This window comes from Mobula birostris, chromosome 9, assembly GCF_030028105.1.
Source record: "Mobula birostris isolate sMobBir1 chromosome 9, sMobBir1.hap1, whole genome shotgun sequence".
NCBI classification, from domain to species: Eukaryota; Metazoa; Chordata; class Chondrichthyes; order Myliobatiformes; family Myliobatidae; genus Mobula; species Mobula birostris.
The window spans coordinates 111,515,891-111,530,999 of record NC_092378.1 but is presented as its reverse complement, the minus strand read 5'-3'; the positions used below and the strand labels follow the sequence as shown (position 1 = coordinate 111,530,999).

The 15,109-nt window shown below is 38.2% G+C and overlaps 1 protein-coding gene and 2 long non-coding RNA genes across 4 annotated transcripts in view; 2 read left to right on the top strand and 1 right to left on the bottom strand.

Moving 5' to 3' along the window:
• LOC140202969 (uncharacterized) overlaps positions 1-13,977 on the top strand; it is a 59,232-nt gene extending 45,255 nt beyond the window's left edge. The window contains exon 3 of the long non-coding RNA XR_011887244.1: positions 13,945-13,977. This is a non-coding gene — a long non-coding RNA (uncharacterized lncRNA). The remainder of the gene's footprint in view (positions 1-13,944) is intronic.
• pemt (phosphatidylethanolamine N-methyltransferase) overlaps positions 1-15,109 on the bottom strand; it is a 123,061-nt gene that overhangs the window by 8,535 nt on the left and 99,417 nt on the right. For both annotated transcript variants that reach the window (XM_072268614.1, XM_072268613.1), the window contains exons 5-6: positions 12,832-12,943; positions 3,015-3,089 (exon numbers count right to left, since the gene is read on the bottom strand). In XM_072268614.1, the coding sequence (XP_072124715.1) occupies positions 3,015-3,089; positions 12,832-12,943 (187 nt within the window). The remainder of the gene's footprint in view (positions 1-3,014; positions 3,090-12,831; positions 12,944-15,109) is intronic.
• Positions 13,981-15,109, top strand: part of LOC140202970 (uncharacterized) — a 34,866-nt gene continuing 33,737 nt past the window's right edge. The window contains exon 1 of the long non-coding RNA XR_011887245.1: positions 13,981-14,039. This is a non-coding gene — a long non-coding RNA (uncharacterized lncRNA). The remainder of the gene's footprint in view (positions 14,040-15,109) is intronic.

Below are 15,109 nucleotides of genomic sequence, written 5' to 3'. Positions count from 1 at the left end.
AAAGTAATCCGGGAAATTATAGGCCAGTAAGTTTAACGTTGGTAGTAGGTAAGTTATTGGAGGGAGTACTAAGAGACAGAATCTACAAGCATTTGGATAGACAGGGACTTATTAGGGAGAGTCAACATGGCTTTGTGCGTGGTAGGTCATGTTTGACCAATCTATTGGAGTTTTTCGAGGAGGTTACCAGGAAAGTGGATGAAGGGAAGGCAGTGAATATTGTCTACGTGGACTCCAGTAAGGCCATTGACAAAGTCCCGCATGGGAGGTTAGTTAGGAAAATTCAGTCGCTAGGTATACATGGAGAGGTGGTAAATTGGATTGGACGTTGGCTCAATGGAAGAAGCCAAACAGTGGCAGTAGAGAATTGCTTCTCCGAGTGGAGGCCTGTGACTAGTGGTGTGCCATAGGGATCAGTGCTGGGTCCATTGTTATTTGTCATCTATATCAATGATCTGGATGATAATGTGGTAAATTGGATCAGCAAATTTGCTGATGATACAAAGATTGGAGGTGTAGTAGACAGTGAGGAAGGTTTTCAGAGCCTGCAGAGGGACTTGGATCAGCTGGGAAAATGGGCTGAAAAATAGCAGATGGAGTTTAATACAGACAAGTGTGAGGTATTGCACATTGGAAGGACAAACCAAGGTAGAACATACAGGGTTAATGGTAAGGCACTGAGGAGTGCAGTAGAACAGAGGGATCTGAGAATACAGATACAAAATTCCCTAGAAGTGGCGTCACAGGTAGATAGGGTCGTAAAGAGAGCTTTTGGTACATTGGCCTTTATTTAATCAAAGTATTGAGTATAACAGCTGGAATGTTATAATGAGGTTGTATAAGGCATTGGTGAGGCCGAATCTGGAGTATTGTGTTCAGTTTTGGTCACCAAATTACAGGAAGGATATAAATAAGGTTGAAAGAGTGCAGAGAAGGTTTACAAGGATGTTGTCGGGACTTGAGAAACTCAGTTACAGAGAAAGGTTGAATAGGTTAGGACTTTATTCCCTGGAGCGTAGAAGAATGAGGGGAGATTTGATAGAGGTATATAAAATTATGATGGGTATAGATAGAGTGAATGCAAGCAGGCTTTTTCCACTGAGGCAAAGGGAGAGAAAAAACAGAGGACATGGGTTAAGGGTGAGGGGGGATAAGTTTAAAGGGAACATTAGGGGGGTCTTCTTCACACAGAGAGTGGTGGGAGTATGGAATGAGCTGCCAGATGAGGTGGAAAATGCGGGTTCTTTTTTAACATTTAAGAATAAATTGGACAGATACATGGATGGGAGGTGTATGGAGGGATATGGTCCGTGTGCAGGTCAGTGGGACTAGGCAGAAAATGGCACGGCACAGCCAAGAAGGGCAAAAAGGCCTGTTTCTGTGCTGTAGTTTTTCTATGGTTTCTATAACAATGAAGAGTTTGAATGCTTGCTTCTTCACACTGAAGTGCATTGGCTGTCAAAAGGCTGTTGCTTAAAACATTTCTTTGATATTTTTGACACCGCAATTAAATTTTTGTTCAAAGTCGACAAGAACTTGGGAAACAATATTGAACTTCTACATGGAGATGTGGCATACCTAGCCAATTTATATGACAAAATGAACATTCTATATCTGAAACTGCAGGGTGAGAATTCCAATCAGAAAGTTGGAAGTATACAAGCAAAACAATGGGAAAGAATGTTCTCACGGTTTCCCTGCATGGAAAGTATGGCACTCTCTTTCACAGGCGGTGATTTGCAAGAGTACTGCTTATACCTGCAGTCACTGAAGGAGGATTTTCAGTATTGATTCAAGGATTTGAACAACCTGGAAATCCTGGACCAGGTAATTAACTCATTTCTTTGTTAGGTAGAAGATCAGGGAGAGAGCTTGCAAGAAGATATGATCAAAATTCGCAATGAAGAAGAAGAAAAAAAACTTCTCAAAAATGTTGGCCTTTGTGGCGTGTGGCTAAACTGTCATACAAAATTTTCTGGTCTTTGGAGAAGAGCCAAACTTCCCTTCACTGCACTTCCATCCTCCTATCTTATTGAAAGAGGCTTTAGTGCAGTGAACCACATATGCACAAAAAACAGAAACCACTTGGACATTGTTAAGTGTGGGTACTTCAGGCATTTGCTGTCACAACTTGAAGATATTTCAACTCTTGCTAAAAATAATCAAGCTCAAGGATTACATTGATATCGAAGGTGCTGTACAGCGCACAGGTACCGTGTAAACTAGGTTTAAAGACAAATAAAAATTTAAAGCAGAATTATTTTTCTCATGTTGCCATATGGTAGATATGTTTTTACAATATGAGGGTGCCGAGAAGTATATTGTGCCTAAGAGGGTTATTGGCAAGTATGAAGGTGCTTTATAGGGGCATTGGCAAGTATGAAAGTGCTTTGGGAGGGGGGGTGATGGTCTAAAAAAAAGTTGGGAAACACCGTTCTTGACCAACCTCTCATGCGGGACCTTTTCAAATGCTTTGCCAAAGTCTATATACACAACACCCACTGCCTTGCCTTCACCAACTTTCCTAGTAACTTCCTTGAAAAACTCTAAGATTGGTTCGACGCGACCTAACATACAGAAAGCCATACTTACTATCCTAAATCAGTCCCTCCGCCCTTAGAATAGCTTCCAAAAACTTTCTCACTCCTAATTTCTGTTTCAAAATTGAAAAACTGCTGTGGGTTGCCTATTTAAAGTGGGAGTTTCCCCTTTTTAGCTTTGCAGCAAAGCAGAGATGTAGGCTGTAAATCAGTATGAAAGGAAACGGACATAGAGTTGAACATTTAAATTTGAACAGAGTTAAGGTGCACCATATACTTCAGGCATACAGCAGAAGACACTGCTGGAAGCTAAGCATTACCATGCTCTTTTAAAATGTTGGGCTTATGCAAAATATATGAAGTGTGTTAATTAACATATACAATCCAATATTTGATTCAGCTGAATATTTATAAAGTCTCTTTTGGGGGACATAACCATAAAGATTAATCCAGTGCAGACACTGGAATACAAACCTTTCAAACAGAATAGCAACTTTGTATACTGCTGCAACCCAAGCGGTGAGCACCAAACCTGTTGGACTGGCATTCCTATTGATTTGCAAAGAGAAAAAGAGGTTTTAAAAAAGGGATATAAGTGCCAAGTTAATCATATTAAAACACCAGAAGACCTCTGAAATTAGATACGCAATAACACAGTTTTCTCAAAGAGTTTGGCATTCCACAATTAAACCTGATTCATTCGTGAGGCAGCTTCACCTTTTTCACTCTGGCAAGCCATACAGTAAGATTATTGGGCATTACCAGATAAACATTATTCAGGAAACAACTCATCCATTTTTGCAAGCTATTTTTTCCACTTGCATTGTGGTCAAGCCTATTCTGAAATGCAAAATGATTGCAAGTTGGCCTCATTTATTAATTACATTCGGCTGCATAAATCTAAAACTATGTTGACTTTCCACTACCCAAATTCAATGAGTCAAAATTTCTTTCTGCAAAGATGATCTATTTTTGCCTCAGCACAATCTTACTCTTTTATCTTCAAAGCAATCACATGATTCTAATGCAACAAACCCAAAATTCTCGAGGAATGAATTCATAGAGGGGAGTAAACAGTCGAAATATCAGGAACCAAAGGCAGACATTCTAGAATGTTCAGGCTAATCAAATAATTATATACCCAAACTTGCCAGCAGAGCCAAAAATGTTATAAAAATGTTAACTTAAAGCAACTTAAGCTATTGGCCCATAAAAATACAGCAGCATTAAGATGCAAGTCATTCTACTCAGACTGGAATATTTTATGCTTATCCAACCCATTTAAATTATTTGACCTGAACTTAAAAATACAGTATCTTAAATGTCTGCAGCCTTACAATACTATATTATATATTATAAAACAGTTCAACAACACTTCAACAGGAAGACCTACTCTTACACCAGTCCCATTTTATTCTCCCCACATTCCCATCTACTCCCTCCAGATTCGACCACTCATCTACACAGCCGAAGTGGTCAATTAATCTACCAAGAGGTCCAAAAAAAAAGATATGGGAGGAAACCAGCGCACATGGATGAAATCCACATGATCACAGAGAAAATTTGCAAGTTCCACATGCACACAGAGAACCAGATGTCAGGATTGAACGATCCTGGAGCTGTAAGGCAGCAACTGTACTAGCAGCATCACTGTGATAGCTGACCTGAATGATGTCAAAGTGCCTAAAGGAACCAAGGAAGTGATGTTACATTGTTGGTTTGCTAAGCAAAGTAATTATAATACACTTGCTTTGTGGCAATATTAAAGCTTCACTGTCAAAAACATGCTGATGAGAGAAAAGAAAGAGAATCAGGGTTGTCACAGAGTCAGTAACTTTAGTATTTATTTAGTAAGAGGATCTCAATTAGTGACAGATGTCAAATTAAGTTGCCGATTACATGTATTTCAATGGCCCCTTGAGTTTTGATTTTAAATGGTAGGTATAATACTGGCTATCATTAATTCATTAAATTTTAAGAGTAAAATGACCATAATCAGAAATTGACAAAATAGAAATTTTAATACAAACTATCACTGATATTTACAATTTTAAAAAAATAGAGTACAGGAACTCACCCAGTAATTTTTTTTATTGGCTTATTACATGAAGTCATACAAAACTATCTTTATAGATCATGAAAAGCTTTGTCATAAGAGAGCAGAAGGAAAAATGCAGCAATTTAAAGGAGAATTTTTTTAAAATATCCAATATAACAAGTGAGTGACATAGAGACTCAAGATGTGTGAGTTGTCTCCTTTTGTGAACTGGGTGATACAGTGAAGACAGATATACTAGGAGGAAAATCTCCGCGGGTGCACCATCCAGAGACCACAATTGAAGAAAATCAAATGTGCAGCTACAATGTCATGCCTCAGAATTGTGAGAAACTGATGAGAGGAGACAGACTTGCATTAAAAAAGAGAAACCTAATGATTAAGTTGGGCATGAGATCAGCTGGACTAATGATGCACAAGACAGCAAGTGCAACATTTCCAATAAAATAGTTGCAAGAAGGTCCTAAAATCTAAAGGTTTGTGTATCATGAGAACATCTATGGAAGCAGTCAATGCTTACATTTTAGGAGGAATTGGAGATGCCCATAGATCTTCTGTTTCCACCTCAAGCTCTCATGGATTGTCAAAAAACTCACTTTGGATACCACACCATTGGCTGCACATGCACAATGCAGCAACACATGACTCGACAACTGCCTTTTGTAATGCATTCTGTGCGTATTTGGATAACTGTTGCACCATGAAGTTTGAGGCCAGTGATAATATTAGCTGCCATCCAAAGTACCCGATGAATTAGCTCACCAATCACAAAGAAGATACGATAAATGTCTTTGATACACATATCACACATTGGTCCTTGATGTTTTGCCACATAATTATGTTGCCAATTCATTGTAAGCCAGTCAGTGGAGAAATTGTCTCATTTTCCAACTGAGAAAAATTCCCTCTACCAACACCAGTGATGGAAACACTCCCATTGTTGAATCAATCCAAGTTCACAGTGTAATATTCCCTAGCTGGTAATTTTCCTTTTATCCTGGTTGACATATAAATGCAACACAGTGAAACCAGCCAAGGCATTGCGAGAATTTAATGTTACTAGTTAATATAAGTATTTGTTGAAACAACTTAGTTAAGTAAGACTAGCGATTTGCAGGTGAAATGACAGTGTCCGTCATTGAAAATGCCATCAGATATATACCTTAAGTAGCTCAAGAAACAATAATTACAGCGCCAGAAAATTTAAAATCTATTACCTGCCATTGAACATGGCAATCAAACCACCAGCTTAATCACTTTAATCATTTGCTTTTCAAATACTAACCTTAGGAAATTTTTGAATATCAGTGAAGATTTGTCGTGTGATAACAATCAGCAATATCAGTTTAAGAAAAGTAATTCCACTTCAAATACATTGTGATCTTATTCAGTGATTGTACTAAATTTGCAATTATATGAATACACGGTATTTTCAACATGATAGGACAGAGTATAAATGCCAGGAACAGACTGGCATATTTCACATCAGCACCAGGTTGAGATTAACAATTAACATAGATAATGAGAAAAATTAAAACACCAATTTATCACCAGTTGATCAGCCAACTGAAGAGTGGAATAGTGCATTCAGTTACAATTTCATTATCTTTAGAGAGAACTGGAAGTACTGTACGTGAAATTGCTAGTAAGAATAAGAAACATACAAGACATCAAAGCACATCCCAAGACTAAATCATATTTAGAACAATCATTAAGTATCATTAACAGTGCTGAATAAAACACAGCAAATTAACTTACAAAAGACTAACCTAAGTGAATATGCCACTGATTTGGCTAAAATCCTTAACTGCATTAAATCTTTACTTCAATTTTCCTTTTGCTTAAGTGATGCAAAAGTATGCACTTTCTGTCAGAATATAGTAGAACTAATCACAGACTACCTCACTCTTGACAGCAATTGAGTAAACTCCATCATGACCTCCACTCTTTAGATGGAATAGTTAATCACCTTGGTCAAAGCTGTGGAACCATATATTTGTTCTGAAATTTTCATGGAAAAGGAATTTATTCAGAAGATTCAGGATCAATTCAAGGTGGTTAAAAATAGTAAGGATGAAAAATCCTCAAGGGGGTTTGGGCTCGAGTGATGAACGAATTAGGTTCTTTGATGTACTAGCTCTTGACTGCATGTTTCCATACAAGTGTAGTATCAATGACTTCAAAAGTTTTCAGGGAAAATAGCAGACCTTTTGGCATAATATTACAGTTCAATTGAGAGGTTACCCTGGTGCATACATGTCCCATGGAGCTGAACTGAGCATCAAAATCAGAATGAGATTTATTAATTTATCACTGATTATTGATGTGAAATTTGCTGTTTTGCAGTAGTGCAAACACATTAAATTTCTATAAATTACAAAAAATAAATGAGTACTAAAATACAAAAAGAATAATGAGGTAGCTTGGTATGATAGAGAAGGATTTGATAGAATATGATAGCTTGGTTCTATGAGAACTCACACAGGACAGTTCACATAACTCAGAATGGTAAGCCATGTAGCCTGATTCTTAGTCTAGCTTGACTGTATGAAAATGGACAGATAAATGTACATCTGACTTTCCATTGTAACATGATCTTGAGTAAATATTTGCTATTCTATAAATTGGAAGAATACTTTGAGTGGTGAGTAGGGAAAGTGATCAGCCTAAGTGGGAACTACCCAATTGTTGGATGCTGTGCTTCTTCTTCTTCAGCCCATCACCCCGACTGGAGCATATGCTGCCGACAGCAGCTCGCCAGAATCCTCGGTCCTGAGCCGAAGGCTGATTGGCCCTGTGGCTTCTGCTTTCACCATATAACTTCATGTGTCTTCTAAGCAAAGATCTTTCTTCTCCCAAAACTGAGGCTTTTAAGCTTCTGTTGGCATTTCTGTAGCTCTGCCTTTTTACGGGATGGGGTTGCTAGCTTCATACCCAATTCTCCTCCTTTCCCAGCTGGACTTGAGACCACCCACAGTGGAGTTTAATCGTCTGCTGGTAAAGTATGTCATAACTTTTGATTCACGTTATTCTATTCATTCATTTATGAACAACTATTTTTTTCCCCATTCGCTTAATTCTACTATTATGACTTAGTAACACAATGTTTATACAGAATTCTGCATCTTTTTTGAAGGCGTTATTTATCTCTCCTATTATTATAATTATTTGAGACAATATCTAGGAATCCATAGGTAAAACACAAGATATCGTTACATCTGTTGAGCGTTTTCCAGATGTTCTGTTTCCACTTCAGATTTCCAACTTCTGCAACATTTTTGATTCAGTAGGGATGAATGACAGAGATAATAAATTTAATGATGTAGTGATCCTTTAGGATAGATTAATGGCAGTGACTCAGATCGAAACAAGGAGTTGAGAACATGTAGGATGCTGATTTGATGTCTTCATTCATTACCTATTCAATCTAGCTTGCTTACGGAATTTAACAGTATACAGATATTATTACTAAGGCTTACCTTAATGCTGCCCTCAACTCTTCCATTGCTATCTTAGATACAACTGTTCAAAAAAGTCTTGGTCCCTCCCTTGTGATATTTATTAACCTGGGGACACTCAAGATTCTGATATCTACCTTGCACTACAAGTTTATCCATCATCAATGTACTTATAACCCTACAACTTGCTCCTGGATATGCAAAAATTGGCTTCAAACCACCTTCCTATTCTTTGAACATCCTTCAGTCCAAGAACTCTGAAATACCTCCGCTTATAGCCTCTCACTGTCACAGATGAAGATTGTTTTGCTGCCAGTGGAAAGCATCTTACACCCAATACAGATGTGTCAGTTGTGGATGAAACCATAGCAAGCTCCAGTGTATAACACAAGATATGAGGAGTTGCATTACTTGAGTGGGGACCACTCTTTCCTGTAACCATGGCTATTCCATGAAACTATATTAAATAGGCAAAAGGAGAAAAAGAGTTCCAATTACCTGTTCCTGAAACTTGATCGTTTTGAAACAAATTCCCTCCTTAACTCTGTGCTACAACTTTAGTAAAAGCCAAATATAAAAATCTAGGCAACTCAGTAAAAGCAAATAGGAGCTACATTTAATAATTGTTCCTTGTCCTTCTTAAGGAATAAACATTTTCCACACTGCTAAGACAGAAAGTTGGAATATTTCATTCCCAACTATGCTCACTATTTCACATCATCAGCTTTACATGGGAGATTCCCACATTCATTTGCACATACCTGCTTGTAACATGAGTAACACACACAAAATGCTGGAGAAACTCAGCCAATCTGGCAGCATCTATAGAGGAACCATCGACACCTTGGGCTGAGATCCTTCATCAGGACCTTTTATCAGGAGGGTCAGTTTATTTGAGATTAGAGTCTCAATCTATTTGAGATTATGTCTGAAATTTGACAGCAATTATGGATGCGCTAAGAAAAGATGTTGAAGGAATCTCCCCCAGCATCCTGCTTATTCCAGATTCCAGTATCTTGTATCTGATAAAGTCTATCAGAGCAACGGTTATTTAATATCCTGCCCTAAATCACTTTGCTTTCATATTTATTGTGTTGATTTTTGGAAGAAAAATGTATAGGATTGGAGTACAAGAATTCAACAGATTCAGCAATTGGAACAAACAATTGTTGGGAGCATTGCTCATTACTTTGAAATTTGTGCACAAATATAGATTGGGTAATTTTGACATATGAAAGGTGAGACAATCAAACCCAGAGTACAAGTGGACAATATTTGTTGTTAAGTGACTGTTTGAATTCTCTAATATGCAGGCCATGGCATTCACATGACACTGAAACTCTTTTCTGGACAATATTCAGGGATTCATCTTTGAATTTGAAAGAATATGCCACAACTGGCACTGACTTCATCAAGACCTGTGTGTACCTTTGAGTATATAGTGAACATACCCAAACCAAAAACCCTGGATGAACTAGGAGATTCATAGCCTGCTGAGGACTAAATTTGTGGCATTCAAGACCAGAACTATACAATAATTCCAATCTGCAGAAGGCTATTATAAGAGCGAGAAAACAATTCCAATTGGAGTTAGAGATGGAATTAGATGTACGTCAGCTCTGGCAGGATTTGCAGGCCATTTCACCCTACAAGGCAAAACAAACATCACAAATGGCTGTGAAGCTTCACTTCAAGATGAGCTCAATGCCTTTTATGCACCCTTGGAAAGTGAGAATAAAACTACACCTTGTGAATTCCTACAGCATCTAGTGACCCTGCGATCTCTGTCTTGGAGGATGACATAAGAACATCTTTCAAGAGGGTGAATACTTGCAAGGTGTCAGACCTTGATGGGGTACCTGGCAGGGTACTGAAAATCTGTGCCAACTAACTGGAGGGGGTGTGCATGGACATTTTCAATCTCTCATTGCTGCAATCAGGGGTTCCCACCTGCTTTACTGGAGCAACAATCATACCAGTGCCCAAGAGCAGTGACAGTTGCCTCAATGACCACAGGCCAGTTGCATTAACATCTTCTATGATTAAACGCTTTAAGCAGTTGGTCATGGCCAGAAATAACTCCTGCCTAAGCAAGGTCCTGGAGCCACTGTAATTTGCCTTTTGCCACAAAAGTTCGACAGCAGATGCAATCTCACCGGCTCTCCACTCGGCCTTGGATCACCTGGACAATAACAATACCTACCTCAGGCTGCTGTTTATTGATTACCATTTATAAATTTGCTGATGACACAACTATTGTTGGCAGAATTTCAGATGGTGATGAGAAGGCATATAGGAATGAGATAGATCTGCTGGTTGAATGGTGCACCAACAACAAACGCACTCAAGGGTCAGTAAGACTAAGGAATTGATTGTGGACTTCAGGAAGCGGAAGTCAAAGGAACACACAGACCAGTCCTCATCGAGGGATCAGCAGTGAAAAGGGTGAGCAGTTTCAAGTTCCTGAATGTCAGCATCTCTGAAGATCTATTCTGGGCCTAACATACAAAGAAAGCATGACAGTGGCTATACTTCATTAGGGCTTTCAGGAAACTTGGTATGTCACCAAAGACTCTTGGAAATTTCTACAGATATATTGAGGAGAACATCCTAACTGTTCGCTACAGATGGGCCACTGCACAGGTTTGGAAAAAGCTGCAGAAAGTTGTAAACTCAACCAGCTCCATCATGAGCACGAGTCTCCCTAGCACTGAGGACATCTTCAAAAGGAGATGCCTCAAAATGGCGGCATCCATCATTAAGGACTCACATCGCGCAGGACATGTCCTCTTCTCATTGGAACCATCAAGTTGGTGGTACAGGAGCCTGAAGACGCACAGTCAACATTTCAGGAACAGCTTCTTCCCCTCTACCACAGATTTCTGAATGGACAATGAACCCATGTGCACTATTTACTCTTTTTTTCTTTTTTTTGCTCTCTTTTTTGCACTACTTAATTTATTTTTTATATATATTTCTTATTGTTTTTTAAATTATGTATTGTAATGTATTGCTGCTACAAAACAACAAATTTCATAACATATGCTAGTGATATTACACCTGATTCTGATTCCTATTAGAGCCGGAGATTATCAGATGGACGTAGTAAAAAACTTCTCAGAGCCTCTCAGGAAAGTATAACATCGTAGTGTTATTGAGAGTGATAGCACAAAAAAGGCCATTCAGACTCAAGTCAATGTCAGCTATCAAAAGCCTATCTTCACACTTTCCCTATCATAAACTATTTCTCCATCAGAGATTCATGGGATTTTCTGACCTCTTTCCCCTCAAAATTAGATGCTATTGATTTTTGTTTGTTTGGAGCACACAAAACCCCAATTTAGATGGCAGATAGAGTGTACTCTCTCCCAAACTACCTAAACTTCCATCCATCATGTACCCCTGCCCTATCTGTGGCAGATTCTTAAGGTCCCACATTGGCTTCATTAGCCATTGAGAACCCATACAACTGGAAGCATACCTTCCTATCTTTCTGCTCCCTCTCCATTAACGTTGTTAATTTGCACAAAAAGATATGCAAACTCTCTGCATTAAGTAGCCTAATCTTTGTTTAAACTATCTGTTTTTCCATAGTGAAGTCACTAATCATTATAATTTTAGTTTTTACCTCTTCCCTCTCATGCGTCCCCACTGACAGTATGTTTCAAATGTGGCTTATTCACTTATTTGCATTACTTACCCTTGTAGCCTCCTGACACAATCTTAATTTTCCACTGGAAAACATATTTTTCCACTTTAAAACCCGTATTAAATTATGACTCCAGCACTTTATATGAAAGGTGTTTATACTTTCTTTAAAAATCTGTCGAGTATTTTAGTGATTATCACAAGGTGGTCCTTTCCAATTGGTGTTGCAATAGCTGGTGGAAATAGATTATCCTTGTACTTGAATAATTTTGAATGTTGCTTTCTGACATTATGTAGAAAAAAAGCCTTAGTTTCTTAATCTCCATATAATTAAGAAATCGTTCCTATATTAATATAACCATATAACAATTACAGCACGGAAACAGGCCATCTCGGCCCTTCTAGTCTGTGCCGAACTCTTACTCTCACCTAGTCCCACCGACCTGCACTCAGCCCATAACCCTCCATTCCTTTCCTGTCCATATAGCTGTCCAGTTTAACTTTAAATGACAACATCGAACCTGCCTCAACCACTTCTGCTGGAAGCTCGTTCCACACAGCTACCACTCTCTGAGTAAAGAAGTTCCCCCTTATGTTACCCCTAAACTTTTGTCCTTAACTCTCATGTCCTCTTGTTTGAATCTCCCCCACTCTCAATGGAAAAAGCCTATCTACGTCAACTCTATCTATCTCCCTCATAATTTTAAATACCTCTGTCAAGTCCCCCCTCAACCTTCTACGCTCCAAAGAATAAAGACCCAACTTGTTCAACCTTTCCCTGTAACTTAGGAGATGAAACCCAGGCAACATTCTAGTAAAGCTCCTCTGTACTCTCTCAATTTTATTGACATCTTTCCTATAATTCAGTGACCAGAACTGTACACAATACTCCAAATTTAGCCTGTAATTCTTTCAGCAAAGTAATTCAGGAATATGTAGTAATTATTTTATGTTAACTTACCATTTAACTGAGGAGACATAGAAACTTAATGAGGTCAAGTCAGCATTCATAACCTTTCTCAAAGTAAAGTTAATGTTGATTTGAGAAATGTAAACAGTGAAATCAACTGAGGGGCAGATAGCAAGAAAAAGAAGAGAATATATGGTGATTTTATACTTATACACTTACATGATAGCCAAGCCCAAGTAGTTTAGTGTACTCCCCCAATACATAGGGTTCTCCATTATATTAAAAGGAAATGTCAGCACCTTGGCCTCCATCAAAACTCCAAAGTAGTCTCCTGTGGAAAACACAATCTAATTGTAAGAAGTCCGTATAATCAGTGCAATTTGCTTTTTCACCACAGCTCAATTTGAGTCTGTTTCCATAAAACAGTATGTTATAACAGTGCCATTATCTAGTTGGCTTTATATGCCAGTTGAAAAAAAATTACACAGGATTTTTATTATGGCTAGAAAGGAAAGAACTCACATTAATGAAATGATAAATGCAAGGTAGAAGGTCAACGTTCAAAAATGCTTTAAAATCCAATAAATAGTTTTGGAGTTTAGTCACGATTGCAATAAAGGGAAACATGTCGGCCAATTTGTGCACAACAAGCCCTCAAAAAAAAAATATAATTGACCAACAAATCTGATTCAGTGATATTGTATGAGCTATAAATACAGGACCACACACCAGGAGCACTTAACTGGCGAACGAATGTCACGAATCCTGCGCAAATCTTGAAGGAGCTGACAAGGCCTGGAACAATTGACATGAAAATTCCATAGATATAAAACATACATATAATCAAAAAATTGGGTATTTGGCCAAGTATCCAGACAGGAAGATTTACTTGTGGTACACAAGTCAATATTTATCGATCTATATATTGGCATACTGCGTGGAACAGGCCCTTCAAGCCACACCGCTTAGCAACCCTCTGATTTCAATCTGAGCCTAATTATGGGACTATTTACAATAAACAAGTAACCAACCAATCGGTACATCTTTGGACTTAGGAAGAAACAAAGCACTCGGAGGAAACCCACATAGTCACAGGGAGAACATACAAACTCTTTACGGGAGTGGAGGGAATTGAACCCAGATCGCTGGTACTGTAAAGCACTGTGTTAACCACTATGCTCATGAAGAAACCCTGGTTCAGAGCTAGTAAAGAAAAAGATACCAATATATCTCAGTCACTATTACAACGACTTAATTTACATCAAAATATTTTTCTATGCTTATTGCATTTTAAGTACATCTGACATTATGATTCTTTCATTAATTTTGCAGTGTTCATTTTAATTTGTTGTCAGACACGATTCATTGGCTCAGGGATGGAGTCTCAGCCTCATCAGTGATAGCTCTGTCAACGACGCAAAACCAAGGTAACCAAAAGTAAAATCGGACAGAGTTGTTGCACAGCTCCTTTACGATAGTAACCAAATTAATACCTATGTAATATCTGTCTACACCATATCTTTCAGAAAATAACTACTCTCCACACGTCTTAAGTAACATAATTATCATAGCCTCCTGCAAAGCTGTTTTCCATTTAAAAACAGGATTACTGACAATAGTTTTATATTAAAGAACTATGCATTAATATTACAAAAGGATTTTCAAGAAAAGGGCAATCAAAAAGAGGCAGGATAAAATTCACGATGGTAGGCAGTGCAACTGTAGTGAAAGATATTGGCAATGAATACTGAAAATGTTTACAAAAATTTGAAGGTCATTCACCTAAATTGTCAACTATGTAGCTTTCTTTCTCCATAGATGGTCTCTAATTTGCTGAGCATTTCCACATTTTTTGGTTTTATTTCAGATTTCCAACATCCAAAGGTTTTTATTTTTATTAAAATAGGCAGCTTGCTTTGTACCCTATCAGGCTTTTAAAAGACATCCCACCCTGCAAAAACTCATTTCAGGGAGGTCTCAACCTCATAGCAGTCTGTATCAATGAATTTGTTAATTTTGCAAGACATCAGATTCACAAGTGTTTTGTGAGACAGCTGACTTCTGAATTCTGTCTTAATGTGTCATGTTCACAATAGGTGTTGTCTTGGCTGATGAGCAGGCATAGTTTTTTTCTATTTCTGAATCAGGAAACATTTTCCTGAATAGCTTGCCTGTGTGCTTATACACCTGGAATGGCAGGTTATGCTCAACAATGAAAAATCTAAAGTACACCTCAGCTCTAGTGACCTTCTCTGTCAGACTTTGGTTTTCTGCTGAAAAGAACTGTGAAATACTTGAGCAGCCTTCCTTGCGCTTAGCCTCCTTAATATGTTGTGGTCCCTAAAAGAAAGCCTAAGGTGTATCCTTATTACAGGTGTGCGCCGCTTAACGTCCATTCGGACAACGTCCGATTGCATATACGTCCGTAGTCACACACACACACATTGCCTGCAAAAGTCGGGATCAGAACTTACTTTTTTACATCAAAATGGGGGAA